This window comes from Lathyrus oleraceus, chromosome 4 (assembly GCF_024323335.1).
Source record: "Lathyrus oleraceus cultivar Zhongwan6 chromosome 4, CAAS_Psat_ZW6_1.0, whole genome shotgun sequence".
Classification (NCBI taxonomy): Eukaryota; Viridiplantae; Streptophyta; class Magnoliopsida; order Fabales; family Fabaceae; genus Lathyrus; species Lathyrus oleraceus.
This window is the reverse complement of record NC_066582.1, coordinates 347,525,501-347,548,532: the sequence shown is the minus strand read 5'-3', so window position 1 is coordinate 347,548,532 and position 23,032 is coordinate 347,525,501. Positions and strand designations below refer to the sequence as shown.

The 23,032-nt window shown below is 38.2% G+C and overlaps 1 protein-coding gene across 2 annotated transcripts in view; it reads left to right on the top strand.

Moving 5' to 3' along the window:
* Window positions 1-18,538: 18,538 nt before the first annotated feature.
* The window catches only part of LOC127075413 (probable ubiquitin-conjugating enzyme E2 25), a 6,804-nt gene continuing 2,310 nt past the window's right edge, over window positions 18,539-23,032 (top strand). Inside the window, exons 1-7 of one of the 2 annotated variants that reach the window (XM_051016882.1) lie at window positions 18,539-18,772; window positions 18,901-18,994; window positions 20,019-20,159; window positions 20,250-21,347; window positions 21,428-21,491; window positions 21,867-22,006; window positions 22,108-22,419. In XM_051016882.1, the coding sequence (XP_050872839.1) occupies window positions 18,702-18,772; window positions 18,901-18,994; window positions 20,019-20,159; window positions 20,250-21,347; window positions 21,428-21,491; window positions 21,867-22,006; window positions 22,108-22,419 (1,920 nt within the window). In that variant the 5' untranslated portion in view covers window positions 18,539-18,701. Of the gene's footprint in view, window positions 18,773-18,897; window positions 18,995-20,018; window positions 20,160-20,249; window positions 21,348-21,427; window positions 21,492-21,866; window positions 22,007-22,107; window positions 22,420-23,032 lie in introns of both variants that reach the window. The other variant, XM_051016881.1, reaches the window with a different exon arrangement.

Below are 23,032 nucleotides of genomic sequence, written 5' to 3'. Positions count from 1 at the left end.
TTCTCATTTGGAACATAAAATTCAAGAATCCGAACGGAAACTTGAGGCACTTAAAGCTTCTATAGTGGAAAGCACAAAAACAAGTTATGAGGACCTTAAAAGTAGAATGATGAACTTTGGGTGTGATACTTGTTACATTTGGCAAGGTGAAGTAAGAAACCTAAAAGCCAAACTTGACAAGGCTCTTGAGCCCAAGATTACTTTTGCTATCGACAAATCAAATTTTCGAAAAAGTATGGTTAATCCATATCAAAAATATAAATATGTTATAAAGGATGAAGATAGCAAAAGCAATCCAAATGTAAATTTCTCTTGTCTCTATTGTTGCAAGAAAGGCCATTCCATTGCTAAATGTAGATTTAGGAGGTTTTTAGTTCCTAAAGGCATTTATCAATGGATGCCCAAATGCAACCATTTCGTTCCTCACCACTCAGGACCCAATAAGCAATTGGGTACCTTCTCTTGTTAATTATCTTGTCACAGGTACAATGCCTCGAGACTACCGAGAGAAGATGGGTTCTCGACAGTGGATGCTCAAGGCACATGTCAGGTGACATATCTCTCTTCATTGACTTTGTGGCTAAGAAGAAGGGATATGTAACTTATGGTGACAACAACCGTGGAGCAATACTTGGGAAAGGTAGTGTAGGTAATCCCTCATCTACTACTATTTCTGATGTTTTGCTTGTCGAAGGTGTTAAACACAATCTACTTAGCATCAGTCAATTATGTGACAAAGGATACAATGTATCGTTTTCAAAAGATTGTTGCAAAATTGTACATAATGATGATAAGAAGAGTATGTTTAATGGTCTTCGTGTGACCAATGTCTATATGCTTGACTTAAATGAAGTATCGTTAACAAGTGACAAATGCCTTGTAACAATGAGTGAAGATTCATGGTTATGGCATAGGCGTTTAGCACATGTTAACTTTGACTTACTTAACAAAGTAGTCTCAAAAGATCTAGTCCTAGGTCTCCCCAAAATTAAGTTCACCAAGGATCACCTTTGTGATGCTTGTCAAAAGGGGAAGCAAACGAGGATCTCTTTTAAATCCAAAAATATCGTTTCAACAACGAGACCTCTCGAGCTTCTCCATATGGATTTATTTGGGCCATCTAGGATTAAAAGTCTAGGAGGAAACTATTACGGTTTCGTAATAGTGGACGACTTTTCTCGATTTTGTTGGACTATTTTCTTAGTAAGTAAGAGCGACACATTCGCCGCCTTTGAACGATTTGCTAAGCTTTCCCAAAATAAACTAAATACAAACATTGTTGCAATTAGAAGCGATCATGGAGGTGAGTTTGAAAATCACTTATTTGAAGAATATTGCGGTAACCATGGTATTGATCATAACTTCTCCGCTCCACGTACTCCTCAACAAAATGGGGTTGTGGAGCGTAAAAATCGAATTTTGGAAGAATTGGGAAGAACAATGATCAATGAAAGTGGCTTACCGAAATATTTTTGGGCTGACGCCATTAGTACGGCTTGTTACGTTCTGAATAGGGTGCTCATTCGCCCCATTTTAAACAAAACACCGTATGAACTTTTAAAAGGGCGAAAGCCAAATGTTTCTCACTTACATGTCTTTGGTTGCAAATGTTTTGTATTGAACAATGGAAAGGAAAACTTAGGGAAATTTGATTCCAAGGCCGACGAAGGTATCTTCCTCGGATACTCTCAATCTAGCAAAGCATATAGAATATACAACAAACGATTACTTACTGTAGAAGAGTCTGTACATGTCACTTTTGATGAATCCAATCCAAGAAACGTCGGAAAGGGTAGTGTTTTTCATGGTGCAGGTACATCTACCGAAGACATACTCAAAGGTGGCGAGTCGGGGATTGATCAACCCGACATAGTCAAAATTGAGGAGGACAAAGATGTACACCATGAGGAAACCGAGGTAGTTCATCCGCCTTCAAACGATGATCTCCCTCAAGCTTGGAAGTCTTCCAAAGACCATCCAATCGACAACATTCTCGGGGACATCTCAAAGGGTGTAACAACTCGATCTAAGCTAAGTAATTTCTGTTATCACTTCGCTTTCGTTTCGCAGATGGAACCTAAAAACCCTAAAGAAGCCCTACTCGATGAACACTGGTTTTTATCAATGCAGGAGGAACTTAATCAGTTCACCAGAAATGAGGTTTGGGACCTTGTCCCTCCTCCGCGAGATCATCGAGTAATCGGCACCCGATGGGTGTTTAGGAACAAGCTGGACGAAAACGGGGTAATAACCCGTAATAAGGCGCGTTTAGTCGCGCAAGGGTATAACCAAGAGGAAGGCATCGACTATGAGGAAACTTATGCGCCGGTTGCCCGACTCGAGGCTATACGCCTTCTCCTTGCTTTCGCTTGTGCGAAAGACTTTAAGCTATTCCAAATGGATGTCAAGAGTGCGTTCCTTAACGGTCACATAAATGAAGAGGTTTATGTCGCACAACCTCCGGGTTTCGAATCCCATGAGTATCCTGATCATGTTTATAAACTAAAAAGAGCTTTGTATGGCCTCAAACAAGCTTCTAGAGCTTGGTATGAGAGACTAAGCAAATTCTTACTCAATCAAAAATACTCAAGAGGAAAGGTTGACACAACCCTCTTCATTAAACGTCAAGGAAAGCACTTGATATTAGTGCAAATTTATGTAGATGATATCATATTTGGATCTACTAACATGAATCTTGTGAGAGAGTTTTCTGACCTTATGCAGGGCGAATTCGAGATGAGTATGATGGGGGAGCTCACATACTTTCTCGGTCTGCAAATTAAACAGCTCAAAGAAGGAACTTTCGTGAGCCAGACAAAGTAATGTTTGGACCTTATCAAGAGATTTGACATGGCAAAAGCTAAGGCCATAGACACCCCCATGCCTACGTGTACCAACTTGAACAAAGATGAAGACGGTAAGGAAGTAGATGTAAAACGGTATAGAGGTATGATTGGTTCACTCCTTTATCTTACTGTTTCTCGTCCCGATATTATGTTTAGCGTATGCATGTGTGCAAGATATCAATCATGTCCCAAGGAATCCCATTTAAAAGCCGTCAAACGAATACTTCGATACCTATCCGGTACTCCGAAGTATGGACTGTGGTATTCCAAAGGTAATGATTGTTCTTTGGTAGGTTTTTCCGATTCCGACTTTGCCGGTTGCAAATCGGATAGGAAGAGCACCAGTGGCACTTGTCACTTATTTTCAAACTCTTTGGTCAGTTGGCATAGCAAGAAACAGGTTTCTGTTGCTTTGTCAACCGCCGAAGCGGAATACGTTGCCGCCGGTAGTTGTTGTGCCCAAATCCTATGGATTAAGCAACAACTATTGGATTTTAACCTCAAACTTGAATGTATTCCCATTTTTTGTGACAATACAAGTGCCACTAACCTGACCAAGAATCCTGTGCTACATTCTCGCACCAAACATATCGAAATTCGACACCACTTTCTTCGGGATCATGTAGAGAAAGGTGACATTGTGTTTGAACATGTCAATACTGAAAATCAACTAGCGGACATTTTCACAAAGCCGCTAGCTGTAACACCCCAATAAAAATAAGATAATTATTTGATTTAAATTAATATTATATTTATTAATTTAATTAAATAATTGGAATTATTGGATTATTATTATTATTATTTTGGAATAATAATTATTGGAAAATATATAAGTGTGAAATAAGGAAAAAGAATCCCATTTGGTAAAAAGAGTTTTACGTGAAACAGAGAAGCGGCTGAAAAGTGGAAAGTGGAGAAAGGGCAAAGAGGAAGAGCAAGGGCAAAGGTTGGAGAAGAGAAAAACTTGGAGCTCAAAGATTTGCCGGATTAATCAGGTAAGGGGGGTTTATCGTCGTTTAATGGGTATTATGGGTTAACATGTAATGGGTAGTGATAAACCGTTGAATTGACCCTAATTGGGATGTTGAATGCTGAGAAATTGTGATGGATAAGTTGTGTTAAAACTGAAATTGAATCTGTATTTGTGTGAGTTGTGATTTCCCGAACGTATAGCTTTTTACGGAATTGGAATCGGAGGTCCGGAAGTCCTCCAACGGCGGAAAATGCGGAGAATTCTGCATCCTGCTTTGTGTTAGCGCAGGAACAGCTTTCTGTCTTGCGTTAACCGGTTAACCCAGGGTGTTAACCGGTTAACACTGTTATAAATTGTGAAAAACTGCTGTTTTGTCTGCGTTAACCGGTTAACCCAGGGCGTTAACCGGTTAACACTGTTGCGTTTTGCCAGAAAGTGTGTTCTGTGTTGCGTTAACCGGTTAACCCAGGGCGTTAACCGGTTAACACTGTCAAAAAGTGGAAAAATGGATATTTTAAATGTTATGTGTATGTGTGATGGTTGGCCTATATCGGTGTGTGATATAGTAGGGATTATTCCCGCTGTTTTGAGCAGTATAGGTATTAGTAGAGTGTGCTAATACTGTGATTAATTATTTTGACACGATATGATGTTTTGATGAATGTGTTGATGATGTATGATGGTATGCATAATGCTATGAGTGTATATATTATGCATGTGTTTGTGAATGGACTATTTTATGGCTTAGAGTGTGAGCATATGTCCATTGTGGATTATTGTTGATGATGTTGCATTGCTAGGTGAATTAGCATGCATATTGTGGCCTTTATGGTGGTAGCTAATTCCCATGGTGAGGAATTAGTGATGTTAGTCATTTTGGACTGTTGTTGATGTTTGCCTGCTAGGTGAATTAGCGTGCATAGCATGGCCCTTGGGGTGGTAGCTAATTCCCATGGTGAGGAATTAGTGATGTGAGTCACTAGGTCTCAAATGAGTGGGACTAGTGAGCTTGGTAGCCGTACCTGGATTTGGTCGGTGAAGTTGAACTATATGTTCACGAATAGTCGGTACCGCATGCATGGAGTCTCATTGCATAATGTATGTGTTGCGTATAATATGAATGGATGTGTTCCAATAGTATACGTGTGTTTTGATGTTGTGTTGAGTATGATTGTGACGACGAGTTGATATGCCGTTACCGAATGTGTGATATAATTAGGGTGATTAATGTGTTATTTACTTAGCATTACATGATATTTTATAATGCTTATTATATCGATTGAGGAACTCACCCTTACAACTATTTTTCAGGTAACGAGCAGTGATTGAGTAGGAGCTAGTGCTTGGAGTCTAGTGTAGTTCCTTAGTGGGTCATGCTCTGATAGATGTAACATCGGGATGGGATGTTTTAAATGTTTTATCGTTGGTGGTGAACCAGTTTACATGTATTGTGTTACATGTTTTGAATGATCGATTTGATCTCTATCCGCTGCGTATTATGCGAATGTTTTATTTGATAAATAAATGAGCATGACAAGCTACTTTGATGAATGGTGTGAAATTGTTTGTGTGACACCCTTAACTGCATAATTACTCTGATTTATATATGTTGTTTTAATTAAATATTTGGGGTCTTTTAGAAGGGTGTTACATTAGTGGTATCAGAGCATAGTCGGTCGAGTCGAGTCGTAATTATTCTGTTTCCCTGTATGTGATAGGTGTTGTGTAACCCTATCCGTACTTATTGTTTTAGCTTGTTGAGTTTTCAGAATAGAGATGGCTGGAAGAGGTAGAGATGATGCTGCGATTTCTGAGGCTCTGGGTATGCTAGCTGGAGTACTTGGAGGGAATCCGAATGTTGTGGGAATGGGAGCTGCTCGTCAACTGAGTGAGTTCCAGAAGAACAATCCTCCAATGTTTAAGGGAGCATACGATCCAGATGGTGCTCAGAAGTGGTTAAAGGAGATCGAGAGGATCTTCCGAGTGACTGAGTGTGCCGATAACCAGAAGGTCAGGTTCGGTACGCATATGCTGTCAGAGGAAGCAGATGATTGGTGGGTTGCTACCCGCACTGAGTTGGAATCTGCTGGGAATGCTGAGATCACTTGGGCTGTGTTCAGAGAGAGATTCCTGAGGAAGTACTTTCCAGAAGATGTCAGAGGAAAGAAAGAGATAGAGTTCTTAGATATGAAGCAGGGTAACAAGTCTGTTACTGAGTATGCTGCTAAGTTCACAGAGCTGTCGAAGTATTACACTCCCTATGATGAGGCTACTGGGGAATTTTCGAAATGTGTGAAGTTTGAGAACGGGTTACGTCCCGAGATCAAGCAGGCTATTGGGTATCAGCGGATTAGAGTGTTTTCCGATTTGGTTGACTGTTGCAGGATTTTTGAACAGGATACCAAGGCTAGAGCAGAGAGCTATCAGCAAAGGGTTGATAGGAAAGGCAAGAATCAGAATGATCGTGGGGAGCCGTATGCAGTTGGCAAAGGTTTCCAGAGACAGAGTGGAATGAAGAGGCCTAGTGGGGGAGACTCCAGTGCCCCTGCTAAGTGTTACAGATGTGGTCAGGCTGGACATCGTTTCCATGAGTGTGCTAGTGTTGAGAAGAAGTGTTTCAAGTGTGGCAAAGGTGGTCATTTGGCTGCAGAGTGCCGGTTGAAGACCGTGACTTGTTTCAACTGTGGAGAGGTGGGTCATATCAGCCCACAGTGTCCTAAGCCGAAGAAAGAGAATCAGTCGGGAGGAAAGGTCTTTGCTTTATCGGGTTCTGAGACTTCTGCAGATGATCGTTTGATCCGAGGTACGTGTTATATTAATGGCTTTCCTCTTGTAGCTATTATTGACACAGGTGCGACTCATTCCTTTATATCTTTGGATTGTGCTGTGAAACTTAAGTTAGAGATATCTGAGATGTTGGGTAGTATGGTGATTGATACTCCTGCGAAGGGTTCAGTGACTACTACTTCAGTTTGTTTAAATTGTCCTTTGAGTATTTTTGGTAGAGACTTTGGGATGGACCTAGTGTGTCTTCCACTAGTGCCGATTGACGTTATTCTGGGTATGAACTGGTTGGTGTTTAACCGAGTCTATATCAATTGTTTTGATAAGACTGTGATCTTTCCTGAGATTGAGGAAGGAAAGAGTTTGTTTCTATCAGCGAGGCAGGTGAATGAGGCAGTAGCAGATGGGGCAGAGTTGTTTATGCTGTTAGCGACTTTGGAGGCTAAAGATAAACTGGTGATTTGCGATCTAGCTGTGGTGTGTGATTTTCCTGATGTGTTTCCGGAAGAAGTGAATGAATTACCGCCAGAGCGTGAAGTTGAGTTCTCGATTGATTTGGTACCTGGTACTAGGCCGGTGTCGATGGCTCCGTACCGTATGTCTGCTGTTGAGTTAACTGAATTGAAGAGTCAGTTGGAAGATCTGTTGGATAAGAAATTTATTCGTCCGAGTGTGTCACCGTGGGGTGCACCAGTGTTATTGGTTAAGAAGAAAGAAGGTACTATGAGGTTGTGTGTGGACTACAGGCAACTGAATAAAGTGACGATCAAGAATCGGTATCCTTTGCCGAGGATTGATGATTTGATGGATCAGTTGGTTGGTGCGAGTGTGTTCAGCAAAATAGATTTGAGATCTGGGTATCATCAGATACGTGTGAAAACTGAGGATATCCAGAAGACTGCTTTCAGAACAAGGTATGGACATTATGAGTATTCTGTGATGCCTTTTGGTGTGACTAATGCGCCTGGAGTATTTATGGAGTATATGAATAGGATTTTCCATCCGTACCTAGACAAGTTTGTTGTGGGGTTTATTGATGACATTTTGGTGTATTCGAAATCTGAAGAAGAGCATGTTGAGCATTTGAGAGTGGTTTTAGGAATTCTACGAGGAAAGAAGTTATTTGCTAAACTGTCGAAATGTGAATTTTGGTTAGAAGAGGTTAGTTTTCTTGGTCATGTGATTTCGAGAGGTGGTGTTGCTGTTGATCCTTCTAAGATAGAAGCGGTGTCTAAGTGGGAAGCTCCTAAGTCTGTTGCTGAGATTCGAAGCTTCCTTGGTTTGGCTGGTTATTATAGGAAGTTTATTGAGGGATTTTCTAAGTTGGCGTTACCGTTGACGATGTTGACTAGAAAGGGGCAAGCGTTTGTTTGGGACTCAAAGTGTGAAGAAGGTTTCCAAGAGTTAAAGAGAAGGTTAACTACTGCTCCTATTCTGATATTACCGAGTTCGTCGGAATCATTTGAGGTTTACTGTGATGCTTCATTGTTGGGTTTGGGTGGTGTGTTGATGCAGAATAAGCAGGTTATAGCTTATGCTTCGAGACAGCTGAGGGTTCATGAGAGGAACTATCCGACGCACGATTTAGAGTTGGCAGCTGTGGTTTTTGTTCTGAAGTTATGGAGGCATTACTTGTACGGGTCAAGATTTGAGGTTTTCAGTGACCATAAGAGTTTAAAGTATTTGTTTGATCAGAAAGAGCTGAATATGAGACAGAGGAGATGGTTAGAGTTTCTGAAGGATTATGACTTTGGTTTGAATTACCATCCGGGTAAAGCAAACGTAGTGGCTGATGCATTGAGTCGGAAATCATTGCATATGTCTATGTTAATGGTTAAGGAATTAGATTTAATTGAGCAGTTTAGAGACTTGAGTTTGGTGTGTGAGAGTACTCACCATAGTGTTAAATTGGGAATGTTGAAGTTAACGAGTGGTATTCTGGATGAGATTAGAGAGAGTCAGAAATCCGATGTACTTTTGGTTGATAAGTTGACTCTAGTGAATCAAGGTCAAGGTGGTGAATTCAGAGTTGATGAGAATGGTGTTTTGAAATTTGGTAATCGGGTGTGTATTCCGGATGTTACCGAGCTTAAGAAGAGTATTCTTGAGGAAGGACATCGTAGTGGCCTGAGTATTCATCCTGGGGCTACGAAGATGTATCATGATTTGAAAAAGTTATTTTGGTGGCCGGGAATGAAAAGAGAAATTGCGAGTTTTGTTTATTCCTGCTTGACTTGTCAGAAGTCAAAGATTGAGCATCAGAAGCCATCTGGGCTAATGCAACCGTTGGCTATTCCAGAGTGGAAGTGGGATAGTATCAGTATGGATTTTGTTTCTGGTTTACCGAGGACGATTAAGAATTTTGAAGCTATTTGGGTCATTGTCGACAGATTGACGAAATCGGCTCATTTCATTCCGATCAGAATGGATTATCCGTTAGAGAGATTAGCCGAGTTGTATATTGAGAAAATTGTAAGTTTGCATGGTATTCCGTCGAGTATTGTTTCAGACAGAGATCCTAGATTTACATCGAAGTTCTGGGAAGGTTTGCAGAAGGCTTTGGGAACTAAGCTGAGATTGAGTTCTGCATATCATCCGCAGACTGATGGTCAGACTGAGAGGACGATTCAGTCACTAGAGGATCTTTTGAGAGCTTGTGTTTTGGAAAAGGGAGGTGCTTGGGATTGTTATTTACCTTTGATTGAGTTTACCTACAACAATAGTTTTCATTCGAGCATTGGTATGGCACCGTTTGAAGCTTTGTATGGTAGGAGATGTCGGACACCTTTATGTTGGTATGAGTCCGGTGAGAGTGCTGTGGTTGGACCGGAGATTGTTCAACAAACTACGGAAAAGATTAAGATGATTCAGGAGAAGATGAGAATTGCTCAGAGTCGTCAGAAGAGTTATCACGACAAGAGGAGGAAGTCACTTGAGTTTCAAGAGGGAGATCATGTGTTTCTTCGTGTTACTCCGATAACTGGGGTTGGTCGAGCTTTGAAGTCAAAGAAGTTGACACCTCGATTTATTGGTCCTTATCAGATTTTGGAGAGGATAGGAGAGGTAGCCTATCGTATCGCTTTACCGCCGTCACTTGCGAATTTGCATGAGGTTTTTCATGTGTCTCAGCTGAGGAGGTACATTCCTGATCCGTCGCATGTAGTCCAAGTAGATGATGTACAGGTGAGAGATAACCTGACTGTTGAAACATCACCTATGAGGATCGAGGATCGAGAGTTGAAGCAGTTGCGGGGTAAAGAGATTGCCTTGGTGAAGGTAGCTTGGGGAGGACCAGCAGGTGGCAATGTGACTTGGGAACTTGAGAGTCAGATGAAGGAATCTTATCCTGAATTATTCGCTTGAGGTATGTTTTCGAGGACGAAAACTCTTTTAGTGGGGGAGAGTTGTAACACCCCAATAAAAATAAGATAATTATTTGATTTAAATTAATATTATATTTATTAATTTAATTAAATAATTGGAATTATTGGATTATTATTATTATTTTGGAATAATAATTATTGGAAAATATATAAGTGTGAAATAAGGAAAAAGAATCCCATTTGGTAAAAAGAGTTTTACGTGAAACAGAGAAGCGGCTGAAAAGTGGAAAGTGGAGAAAGGGCAAAGAGGAAGAGCAAGGGCAAAGGTTGGAGAAGAGAAAAACTTGGAGCTCAAAGATTTGCCGAATTAATCAGGTAGGGGGGGTTTATCGTCGTTTAATGGGTATTATGGGTTAACATGTAATGGGTAGTGATAAACCGTTGAATTGACCCTAATTGGGATGTTGAATGCTGAGAAATTGTGATGGATAAGTTGTGTTAAAACTGAAATTGAATCTGTATTTGTGTGAGTTGTGATTTCCCGAACGTATAGCTTTTTACGGAATTGGAATCGGAGGTCCGGAAGTCCTCCAACGGCGGAAAATGCGGAGAATTCTGCATCCTGCTTTGTGTTAGCGCAGGAACAGCTTTCTGTCTTGCGTTAACCGGTTAACCCAGGGTGTTAACCGGTTAACACTGTTATAAATTGTGAAAAACTGCTGTTTTGTCTGCGTTAACCGGTTAACCCAGGGCGTTAACCGGTTAACACTGTTGCGTTTTGCCAGAAAGTGTGTTCTGTGTTGCGTTAACCGGTTAACCCAGGGCGTTAACCGGTTAACACTGTCAAAAAGTGGAAAAATGGATATTTTAAATGTTATGTGTATGTGTGATGGTTGGCCTATATCGGTGTGTGATATAGTAGGGATTATTCCCGCTGTTTTGAGCAGTATAGGTATTAGTAGAGTGTGCTAATACTGTGATTAATTATTTTGACACGATATGATGTTTTGATGAATGTGTTGATGATGTATGATGGTATGCATAATGCTATGAGTGTATATATTATGCATGTGTTTGTGAATGGACTATTTTATGGCTTAGAGTGTGAGCATATGTCCATTGTGGATTATTGTTGATGATGTTGCATTGCTAGGTGAATTAGCATGCATATTGTGGCCTTTATGGTGGTAGCTAATTCCCATGGTGAGGAATTAGTGATGTTAGTCATTTTGGACTGTTGTTGATGTTTGCCTGCTAGGTGAATTAGCGTGCATAGCATGGCCCTTGGGGTGGTAGCTAATTCCCATGGTGAGGAATTAGTGATGTGAGTCACTAGGTCTCAAATGAGTGGGACTAGTGAGCTTGGTAGCCGTACCTGGATTTGGTCGGTGAAGTTGAACTATATGTTCACGAATAGTCGGTACCGCATGCATGGAGTCTCATTGCATAATGTATGTGTTGCGTATAATATGAATGGATGTGTTCCAATAGTATACGTGTGTTTTGATGTTGTGTTGAGTATGATTGTGACGACGAGTTGATATGCCGTTACCGAATGTGTGATATAATTAGGGTGATTAATGTGTTATTTACTTAGCATTACATGATATTTTATAATGCTTATTATATCGATTGAGGAACTCACCCTTACAACTATTTTTCAGGTAACGAGCAGTGATTGAGTAGGAGCTAGTGCTTGGAGTCTAGTGTAGTTCCTTAGTGGGTCATGCTCTGATAGATGTAACATCGGGATGGGATGTTTTAAATGTTTTATCGTTGGTGGTGAACCAGTTTACATGTATTGTGTTACATGTTTTGAATGATCGATTTGATCTCTATCCGCTGCGTATTATGCGAATGTTTTATTTGATAAATAAATGAGCATGACAAGCTACTTTGATGAATGGTGTGAAATTGTTTGTGTGACACCCTTAACTGCATAATTACTCTGATTTATATATGTTGTTTTAATTAAATATTTGGGGTCTTTTAGAAGGGTGTTACACTAGCCACTGAACCTTTCTTTCATATCCGCCGAGAACTTGGCATTCTCGATATTTCGGAACGGGCACTATAATCTGCTGTTTTACCTTATTCCATATAAGACTTTAATCTTGTACTTCTAACAAATCTATGTTGTTGTAAGCACAAGTCTACCGTTCACTAAGTCACTCTGGCATTGAGGTGATACTGTTCCTCTCTTTCTCTCTCTGCAAAGTCTCATGACTACAATAGTTATATCTCATAATGATGTTGTTTATATATATATATATATATATATATATATATATATATATATATATATATATATATATATATATATATATATATATATATATATATATATATATATATATGATATCTCTCTTTGGATGTTTATTGCTGTATGAATTGTTAATTATGCATCAAACCTGTCATCGCATGTGCCAAATAGTAAAAAATTGAAATTTGGACTGTATGAGTCGACCGCAGCAGGGCTATGGTCGACGCACGCTTAAATAATTTCTGCATTTTCTCAAAAATCAAACAGTATGCGTCGACGCATATAGGGCTATGGTCGACGCATCGCTCGAAAATTTCGTTTTTCTGCAGAAAAATTTAAATCGTTTTTCATGCATTCCCATTCAAAAATCATCATTAAGTGTGCATTTACATTCCATCACCTTTCAAACTACCCACTACTTTGTAACTTGCATCTACCTAGTGGCTATTGTTCCTTGATCTTCCATCTTCCCAAAACCCTAACCTTTCCACTATAAATAGGGAGAAACCTCTCTCTAGCAGAATCACTCTCAAAACCCTTCTTAAACCTTCTCTCTATACCCAAACACTTAGTTTCAAACCTGCTCAAATGGCTTCCACATCACGCAGACCTTCCGGCAAAAGATCCCTAGAATCATCCGCCGCATCTCTTCCCATATCTGCTGTATCACTCGTTCCACCCGCTCGCGTCGAAGCCTTCAACAAAGATATCGGCAAACGAGGAGTTGTGCAACAACATGCGTTCTACAAACTTACCGCTGAACGCATGCACCTCGCTCAAATCATGGCTCTGCTGCAGCATCAAGGCTTCATCAACTTCTTGGAGTGCAACACTAAATACAGTGAAGACCTTGTCCGAGTGTTCTACGCCGGTCTTCATGACAACTTTCGCGGGCACAAGTTTTCCTCCAGAATTAGCCCGACAAAGGTATCGCTTAAATCAAATATCTGGAACCAATATTTTGATATGTCTGTGGATGATGCTGAAAATCCTCTACCTGAGGTAACTGACTCTCACCACATAGATGGCTACGAGTTTAAGAGTGCATTGAATGACATGCTGAAACGACCATATCCTGATGAGTTTGTGAACAGTGACGCGTTCCCACGAACTGTCACTGCCGGCAAGCTGAAAGCCGGTGAAAGGATTCTTCAGTGGATTGTCTCACGCATCCTGCGGCCAAAGAAGGGAGGTCTCTCCAGAGTCAAACAGGCCGAGGTTCATCTGATTTACATTCTGAAAAATAAGAAGAAAATCAACTGGCCGTACTACATTGCCAGTAGAATGTATAATCTACGTGATTCCGGACGAGGAACGGCTCTTGCTTACGGATCCTTCATTCAAGAGGTCCTTACTGCAGCCAACGTTAATCACCCGTATTTCCCGTACACTTCCATCTCATCTGACAAAGAGTTTAGCACAAAAACTATGTCTATGATGGGATATCTTTGGTGCAATGAGCGGAGAACGTATAAGTTTGTTAGAAGAGGAAATGTTCCTGCAGATGATGACAGTGATGAAAGCGAAGAACAAGAAGATGAAGAGGAAAATGAAGAAGAGGAAGCCAGGCACAATTTTGATCACAACGGTGGAGATGATAGTCCTCCACCCGTTGACACACATGACTACTCCGACTCCGCTTGGGTTCAGCCGTCGCATACAACTGAAGAAGATGTTCCACGCTGGGGTGGCTGGGGTGAATGGCAACATACGGGCTGGTTAACTCAACGTCAATTTTACCAGCCGTATCACCAAGATGAGGAAGAATCTCCTCCGTCCCCTCCACAGCAAGCAGATTCTTCAGAACTGTTGGATATGATGCGTAATATGCAGATCGCTCAACAGTCCTTCATGCAAGCTCAAGATGCGCGCTATGCTCACATTAACGAGCAACTTCAAGCCCAAAATGAGCGTCTCGACACCTTCTCTACAAGCATGAATGACCGGTTTGCAGCCTTTTCAACGTCATTTGAACTTCAGGAAAGGTCGATCGACGAGAGTCTCAAGCATCTGAGCAGTGTCACCGAATACCTATCATCTCTGGCTGACCCTTACAAAAACCCGGGCATTTGTTATCATCCAGGACACCGCCACTAGGACATAGACATTCACATGCACTTTGTAGTTTGATTGTTATTTTGAATGTATTTCTATGTTTTACTTGTTCTTAATAAATGACTATTGCTCAGAAATGACATTGGTGTGTTACTATTATCTGTTTATGTTATTTCCTGTGAAATTTCCTTGTTATCTTGAATAATCACTCTGTCTCTCTTTTTGATGTTGTCAAAGGGGGAGAAAAGTGCACAAAGCAGACAGACAAAAATGCCCACAACTAACAGTCGCTTTCTGCAGATAGCCTTAGATTACAAAAGAAAGGGGGAGTGTGCAAAATGTGTCAATACCGCATGCTGTTTGTCATGTTGATTTATACAGGTTGTCATCATCAAAAAGGGGGAGTATGTAAAGACAAAGAGTCAGACAACATACGATCGCAAGTTTCGATGATGACAAAAGACCATCATGCACGTCTACAAACAAATGCAACACATTACCCATAATATCCTTTTCTACGTTTGTCTAAACCTATTATAATGATTAAAAACATATGTGGACAAAGTGTGATCATGACGAAATGCATGAAAATCACAAAACACAGCTTTATGCAGATTTGAAGGCCTTGAGTCAACCATAGGGGTCAGCTCAAAGCTCACGGGTCAGCGCAAAACTCAGCTAAACTGGAGATTGGTCAGCGCATGCTTCTTTGCGTCGACCATAAGGGTCGGCGCATAACTCACGGGTTAGCGCATAAATCCCTTGAGTCGACCAGAGGTCAGCGCATGGCACAATGATGCTATCCTGGGTCAGCGCATGGAACCATGGGTCGACCATAGGGGTCGGCGCATTTCTCACGGCTCAGCGCACGCCGACCTATGGTCGACCGCTCGTGCGTAAACTCAGTTTTCTAAGTACTTTCCACTGTTTGAAAGTCTTTTATTTTTGGTTGGTTTATCAGTTACTATATATAGAATTCAAAACACTTCTATTAACTAACATTTGTCAATTTGAGTTCAAGTGTTCAAGGAAACAAGAAAGAGTGAAAAAGGTGTCCAAGACTCATCATCTTCATCTTCAACATTTCACATCACATCAACTGCACACAATTACTTTTGATGTGGTTCGTGATCGATTAAAGGTGATAAGGTTCGAAGCTGTGATCGAAGAATCCGGTTCGAGTTGAAGCTTGTGGCAGGTTCTTTCTTGAATAAAACCGTTAGGGTTTTGTCCTCCAATACGGGTTTGTGTTTGGGGTTTTTTGGACGAATCGCTTCATCAATATTCAGCCGAGCGAAGGTGATTGAGAAGAGGAAGTCTTCATCAGTCTAGTAGCGGATTCGGTGACATTGAAGTGAAGGATTCGGGTTCGACTCATTGTGTTTGAGATCAGCCGGGCCGAGGGTTTGAAGAACGGAAGATTCTTCAACAAAGGGGCTGGAATCGGAGGTCTAGTATCAACGATCGAAGGTCTTGATTCATCTTGAATCAAGGAGCAAGGATAGGAAGCATCATTCAACACATTGGAAGTTCTGTTGTTTACATGCTTTGCAATCCTTGTATAAACGATTAAATTTCACAGGTGATATCTAATTAATCATCTCAATTCTATTTTTAGAATTGAGGGCAGACGTACCCCGAAGCGAGGACGGCGGGGGAACTGCCTCATCAAATCTCTGTCTTCTTTAATTTTCTGCATAAGTGTTTTTCAGCTTAAAAATTAAGTGATTTTAGTTTAAGCAATTTTACCAAACGTTGATATAAGTTGAGTAAGAGATTAAAACTGCTGTTTGAATACACAGTACAATAGTATATTGTACTAGATAAATTTGAATTACTTACTCAACTCAAATATCTCTTGGAGTGTATGCACACCAAGTGTTTGTTAATTTGCATAAGCCAAAGCTGTCTTAAGTTTGCATCCAGTTTAATTTGGCATTTTGGATCATTGGAACTAGGCTTGCTAGTTAGTGAAATATATCAATTGAGTGTGCAAATAGTGTAGTGATTTGAATTTCTCTTTATCTCTAATCCATTAGCTTAACGCATATCCGGTTTTCCAATAACGGTTCGTTTTAGACTAAAATTTTTCTCGGCCGCTTCCGCACTTAAAACAAATTTTCAAAACCAATTTTATTTTAAATTGGCAGCGCCGACTCAAGTTTTTAATTGGGATCTATTCAACCCCCCCTTCTAGATCCGTGCCATAGTCTAACAAAAATTTCATTTTGTATTAAATTTTTATGTTTGTCGTTTTTCATGGTTCATCATATACACATTACGAAGAGAGTCAAATTTCTCTAATAACACATTAATAAATTTTGAATAAAAAATTTAATTTTAATCAATTAATATTAAATTGAAATGAAATTATTTATAATATTATATTTATAAGCATATTCTACATATATTCATTTTTCACTTTTTTATTTTTCAAAATATATTCACTCATTTTTCATTTTTCTCTCTAAAAACATATACATATTAAAAATATGTACTTCCTAATTGTCGGTCTCCCTCTTCTCTTGGATCTACCGTGCTTGTGTTGCATTGAAGAACTAAACATTATTATTGAAAGATCCTCTCTAATAAAGAAAAGAATGAATTGACTATTTGGTTTGTCTTTTGTGCTTTTGAATTTTGTTGATGAGTATATATGATTCATGAATTGAACTGAACCAAACCAAACTACATTTATGATTTGATTAAGTTTACAATAATCATTTCAATAAAAATACATTTAATTGTTAAAATGATTTCAATTTAATTTAAAATTAATTTAGAATCAGTTTGTATTTATAAACTAGTTTATAATCAGTTTACAATTATAAATCAAATTTATATTTATATTTATATTTATATTTATAATTTTTTTTGGAATAATTCTTTTTATTTTTAGAAAAAAAAGTTTAGAATTTTTATTATAAATTTTTTATTCAAAATAATTGTTTTTATTTTCAAAAAAAATATATATTTTTTTCTAATTTTAAGAATATAAATATTTTTGTAATAAAAAATATTTTTTTTTAGAAAAAAATTATTTAAAAGAAATATTTTTTTTTAGAATTTCTTTTTCTAAAAAACTTTTTTTTGTTTTTAGGTTTTTTAAAATATATATATATTTTTTAAAGACTCATAAAATTTGTTTTAAGGATTTAAAATTAAAAATTGATATTAATTTAAAAGAAGTGAAATTTAGATTTAATTAAATAATTTGAATTGAAATCAAAACACATTTAGAATCGGTTTTAAATTGGTTCGAAATCGATTATAAATTTCACTATGATTTTTGTGATAAATGGTTTGATTTTTTATAAATCATAACCATAAAAATGAGTTAATTTACATTAATTGGTTATTCATGCACACCATTTACCAAGATTAGATCAATCTTCACTGTCGGAGGGAGTGGAGCCTCCCTCCTTGGTTATTCATGCACACCATTTACCAAGATTAGAACATTGCCTATTGTAGCGGCCACACTCATAATGTTGCATTGGGCAGCTACTCGAGTATATTTGTTGAGGTGACTTTCACGAGATTGATCGATTATTGTCGAATTACTGTAAAAAGACGACGATTTTGTGGAGATTCGAGATAATTAGATGTCGATTTCCACATACGACGTCAATGTTATGTGATGGCACCAAAAATATGAAACGAGATCAAAATGAGATTTCAATGCAAAAAGATTGGGATGAACTTGCAAGATTAACACCTCAATAAATTATGATCACATGCTTCGTATTTGCTACGGTCTCCCCTATTTCTCCGATTGTTAGAGGCGCCTCTTGATTTTGAGTCCCATCATTAAACCCTTTACAATTGGACGATCCGTAAATGTTATAAATATTTAAAGCAAAATATTTATAACTAAGAAAAATAAAGTATTGGATTTAGGCTAACCTAAAATACACTCGTAACAATATTTAATTCTTAAAACAGCATATATTATACTAAATCAAACATTTGTTTTTTTTTAAATGAATACAAATTAGTTAGAGACGCGTATACTTTAACGCAAAAAAGGACATTAACGAAATGGAAAAATGTCCGAACAATTATCCTGAAATTATAACAACCTTTATAATTTACAGTATGACAAAAAAAAGTTTTGGATTGTTTAAATAAAATATTTAGTTGGAGTGGAAATAAAACCGACCGCACAGGAAATAGTAAAAGAGCCAAAAAAGACAACAGATTCTATCACTCAACAATAGTGGCTAAAACGTAAATTACTAGAAAAAGAGTGTCTTTTTAGATATAACCAAACAAAAAAGGGTTTGTGAGAAGTAAAAAACACGGTGTAATCTTAATCCATATTGATCTTCATCACAAGCGCGCGAAGGCAGTATCATAAGACATTCACTCATTCATCACATCAGAGGCATTTGCATTCTCCTGTTTTCTGATTTTTCTCTGACCAACTTGTTTATTCAATTTCGGAACAATTCTTGATGAGTCGATCGATTGAGCAGCCGCCTCCGCCGATTTCGCTATCTGAACATTCATTTCAGAGTTCCAACTCGTCGGTTTCTCCTTCTCTTTTCGGTTTAGCTTTTTTTTTTATTGAGTTTTTCTTTTTCTTGCGATCGCGACTACGTACACTTGAAATTGAAAACACAGAGTCACTCTTTTTTTTCTCTGTCACAGTAGGCGTGTGTATTCTGGTAGCAGTTCTCATAGCTTCATGGACCCTGATGTGATCGAGATTCCACCACCACAGCGAACTAACAAGCCGCACAAAGAGGTATCATCGTTCCTCGCTAATCTTTTATTTTTCTGGTTCTGTTCTATTTTAGGTTTACTTCTTAACCTTATATCCATGGTTATTGTTGGTACCAAAACTAGTTGATGTTTTAAAAAATTAATTGGTTCATTTGTTGGGAATTCATTGAACCCACCTTTGAACTGCAATTTAGGACGTATGTTCCGGTTTGCAGCACGTCTTTAGTTCACTTGAGAATGTATATTGCGATAAAGTCTGAATGAACTATTCTTGGAGTAAGGGAGAAAGGGAAATAGTATACCATTCAATTCGAAATTAAAGATGAGTACTACTCTGCGGTTAAAGAGGGAGTGAACAATGGTGAGAGCTATGTTTAACAGAATAAAAACAAAGATTACAATGGGTTAAGATTCAAGAAGAATTCGGAAATGGGACAACACAATTCTGCAATACGCGTAAATAAGGTTGTCAAGCGGGGAAAAGTGGACTGAATTGCTTGTTCCAATTAGCGGAGAGGTTGCGTGTTTTACCAGCATTTCCCCCATTAACTTTCTTTCTTATTGATCAATCAGATGACACTTTGTTATTTCCCCATTATACATAGGAGGATTTTCATCCCCTGACCGATTGATCTGATTGTTTGTTGATGACATGTTATTTATCAGTAGTCAATGCCACTTTTATGTGAAGTGAAATGTATGCTGACACTAACTTTGGTTATCAGGGTCAAGGAATTTGCATGGGTTGGTTGAAAATATTCACTTGAAAATTAGTTTCGATAGTTTCTGTTACACTACCTGTTTACCTTGTGTAAATATATCCATTTGACTTATTTACGAAGCACTGCTTTTCTTCCTACTTTTGACTAGGAGATATTCAAATTGACATTGATTGGATTATATCATTTATGTCTTTTACGTACACATCTAAAGCACACCTATGCTCTTAGTTCTAACTTGCCTTGCACTCTTGTTTTTCTAAGATTTAATGGTTTCTCTATGTCTATTATTTTCTTGGATGTCACAACAGTATTTTTCTTCTGTAGGTCATTTTTCGGGATGTGATCGACATCGACAATGATGACGACACAACAGATTTAGTGTTAATTGGTGAAAACATTGTTGAAAGTAATAAGGGGAAGACAACTGAATCTGTTCGCAACGGTTCTGGTGATCATCAAACTATGGTTTGTGAATAAGACGTCTTTCTTGTAGCTGATTGATATTATTGTCTCTAACTTTAACAATGACTAAAATTTTCTTGAAACCATTTTCAGGAAGACTTTGATAATATATATTATCCGCCTGTGATTGACAAATCTGGACCAAGTAGCAGGGAAGAGTCTTCCAATGGTTATACTTCTGTATCAAATAACTTAATCAACATTGATGAGGATGAGTCTGACCACTTGTATGACGATGATGATGATGGCTTCTGCGATATTATTCCGGATGATTATATGGATGTAGATAATTATACTTTACTGCAGGAGCATTTTGACAATGCAAACATACCTCCTGGTATTGAGGCACCTGTTCCTTGGTTGAAGGAATACAATCTAAGTTCTAAGAATGCTGAAAGTAGTTTATTCTATCCTAGCTTTCATATTCCGCAATCTGATTCTAAACATTCTCAAGTTAATGGCTTATTTCAGCCTTCATGGTCATTTGAGCCTATTAAGCCTGAAACCCAAGGACCTGTAGTAGGTAGTTCTAGTGTGCAAAATCACTTATCTTCTCAATTATTTTCTCAAGTTGACCCTAGTAAGAAAATAATTGACGCCACACAGAGCAGGAGACGCAAGTTAAAGTTGGCATTAGGAGTGGAGTCATCTACATCTAGTTTGTCTTTGGGACCTTCTGGTAAAAAGAAGCCTTATTTTTTTGGTTCTTCAACTAACCATGGCTCTGTAGACAACTCAGGGGTCATGAAGCTGCCACATGGAGGTGGTTCACCTCATTGGAAACTACTTGAAAGTGCAAAGAAAGCAGCTGGAACTGGAAGTATCAGTTCACATTATTCAAATTTCTATGGACCTGTAGATGGATCATTTCATTTTCCAGGAACTGAATTTGCAAATCCTTGGTTGAATTCTTCTCATTTTAATCCATTTCCAAATTATACAGCTTATCCAGGTTTTTCCAATCCATTTGTTCCTCTTCATACCACACCTGCGCAAATGTTCAATAACCCTTGGGTTCACAATACTGCAAGAGATGGAAATAATGGCACAACTGCTGATAGTACTGTTGTGACCATCTCTGATGAAGCCAGAGAAGAAATTCTTGAGAAATTTCAAAACTTTAAGCAATTTGACACTGTTGACGACACTTCAGACCATTACTTTGTTTGCACCAATTCTTCCACGACACAGGTAATTTTTTTTTTATATGTATTTTGTTCCAGTTTTAATCTTAACTATATTGTTTAACCATTAATTTGTTTCCTGAACAGCATTCAAAGAATTGGGTTAAAAGAATTCAGGAAGAATGGAAGTTATTGGAGAAGGATTTACCAGGTAAAGTTGTTTTTTCAGTATTTCTGTCACGAATGGGCTGTAATATTTTCCTTATCATATCACTTCTTGTATTTGTTTTTTTTAAAGCTGGAGGATTTTTATTGTGTGCTTGACTTCATTGTTATTAATATACCTTGGCGGTTTTTGTCAAACCCAAAGGCCATTAGTTTGGCTGCATTTGTTAAGTGTACATCCTTATAAAATAGTTTGTCTTTCTTTTGCTTGGTAGAGATAGATACTTGTTCTGAAGCTGGAGGTTCAAAAATCTGTAAAATAATTGTAAATTGTGTTTTTAATATCATAATGAGCAACCTGTTACTGAGTTTTTGTACAATCTCTAGCTGTTTCTTTGACATTTTCTTTTATTTCTATTAGATTCAATATTTGTCAGAGTTTATGAATCAAGAATAGATCTGTTGAGGGCTGTTATTATTGGAGCAGAGGGAACTCCTTATCATGATGGCATTTTCTTTTTTGATGTTTCCTTTCCAGGTGGCTTTCCCAATGTACCCCCGGTATGTTGTTGAGATTACCGCATCTGACTTGCAGTATTCTTATGTACACTATTTTTAACCTTTAATTCAAAGTCTGACTCAAGGGACATTTTTCAATGCAGCAAGTCTACTACCACTCTGGTGGACTTCGGCTCAACCCAAATTTATATAATTGTGGCAAGGTGTGCCTTAGTCTACTTAACACCTGGTCTGGCAATAAGAATGAGAAGTGGCTCCCAGGTGTTTCAACAATTTTACAGGTCCTGGTCTCTATACAAGGTCTAATCTTGAATACACAGCCTTATTTTAATGAGCCTGGATATGCACGTTTGAGTGGTTCTGCTGAGGGTGAAACTAGATCCCTGCGGTATAATGAAGACACATTCCTCTTATCATTGAGGACAATGGTTTATCTGATAAGAAGGCCTCCAAAGGTTTGATTCTAGAAGCATATCTTGGTTTCAACTCTTTATCTATTCTCATATAACATATTTTGTTTTAAATAGTTTCTTTTGTTAGTTGTCATGTTCACTCATTGCACCTCGGCAAAGTGATGCCTAGAAATTCTTCTGACGTGCCTTTTGGTAAGCTTTGGAGAGTCAGAAGAGAATAATGATAGCCATTGTCTTTGCTAATTTATAAAATAGTTTAACATTATAGAACAATCACCTAAGCATAGGCAAATGATATTGAGAATTTTGATTCAGTCCCCTTCAAAATATATATACTTCTAGTGATATATAAGCTAGACATACTGGATCTACGTTATTCACAATTCACAGCAGTCTTTATTTAAGTATCTCTAAGCAATTATTTTAGGTATCCCTAAGCAGTTGTTTAAGTATCCAGTATATATACTAAATCTTCAACTGTTAAACGTTTGTTTCAAGTTTCAACTACGCAGCACTGCAAAATATTATATTCCTATTACACGATACCGTATATCAACCCTATACAATAAATACATAGATCATTAAAGCAAAAGTGGACGAGTCCTTTTATTGACTTTAAGGAAAATGTTTATGAGTGTGTTTTCTTAACTAACAG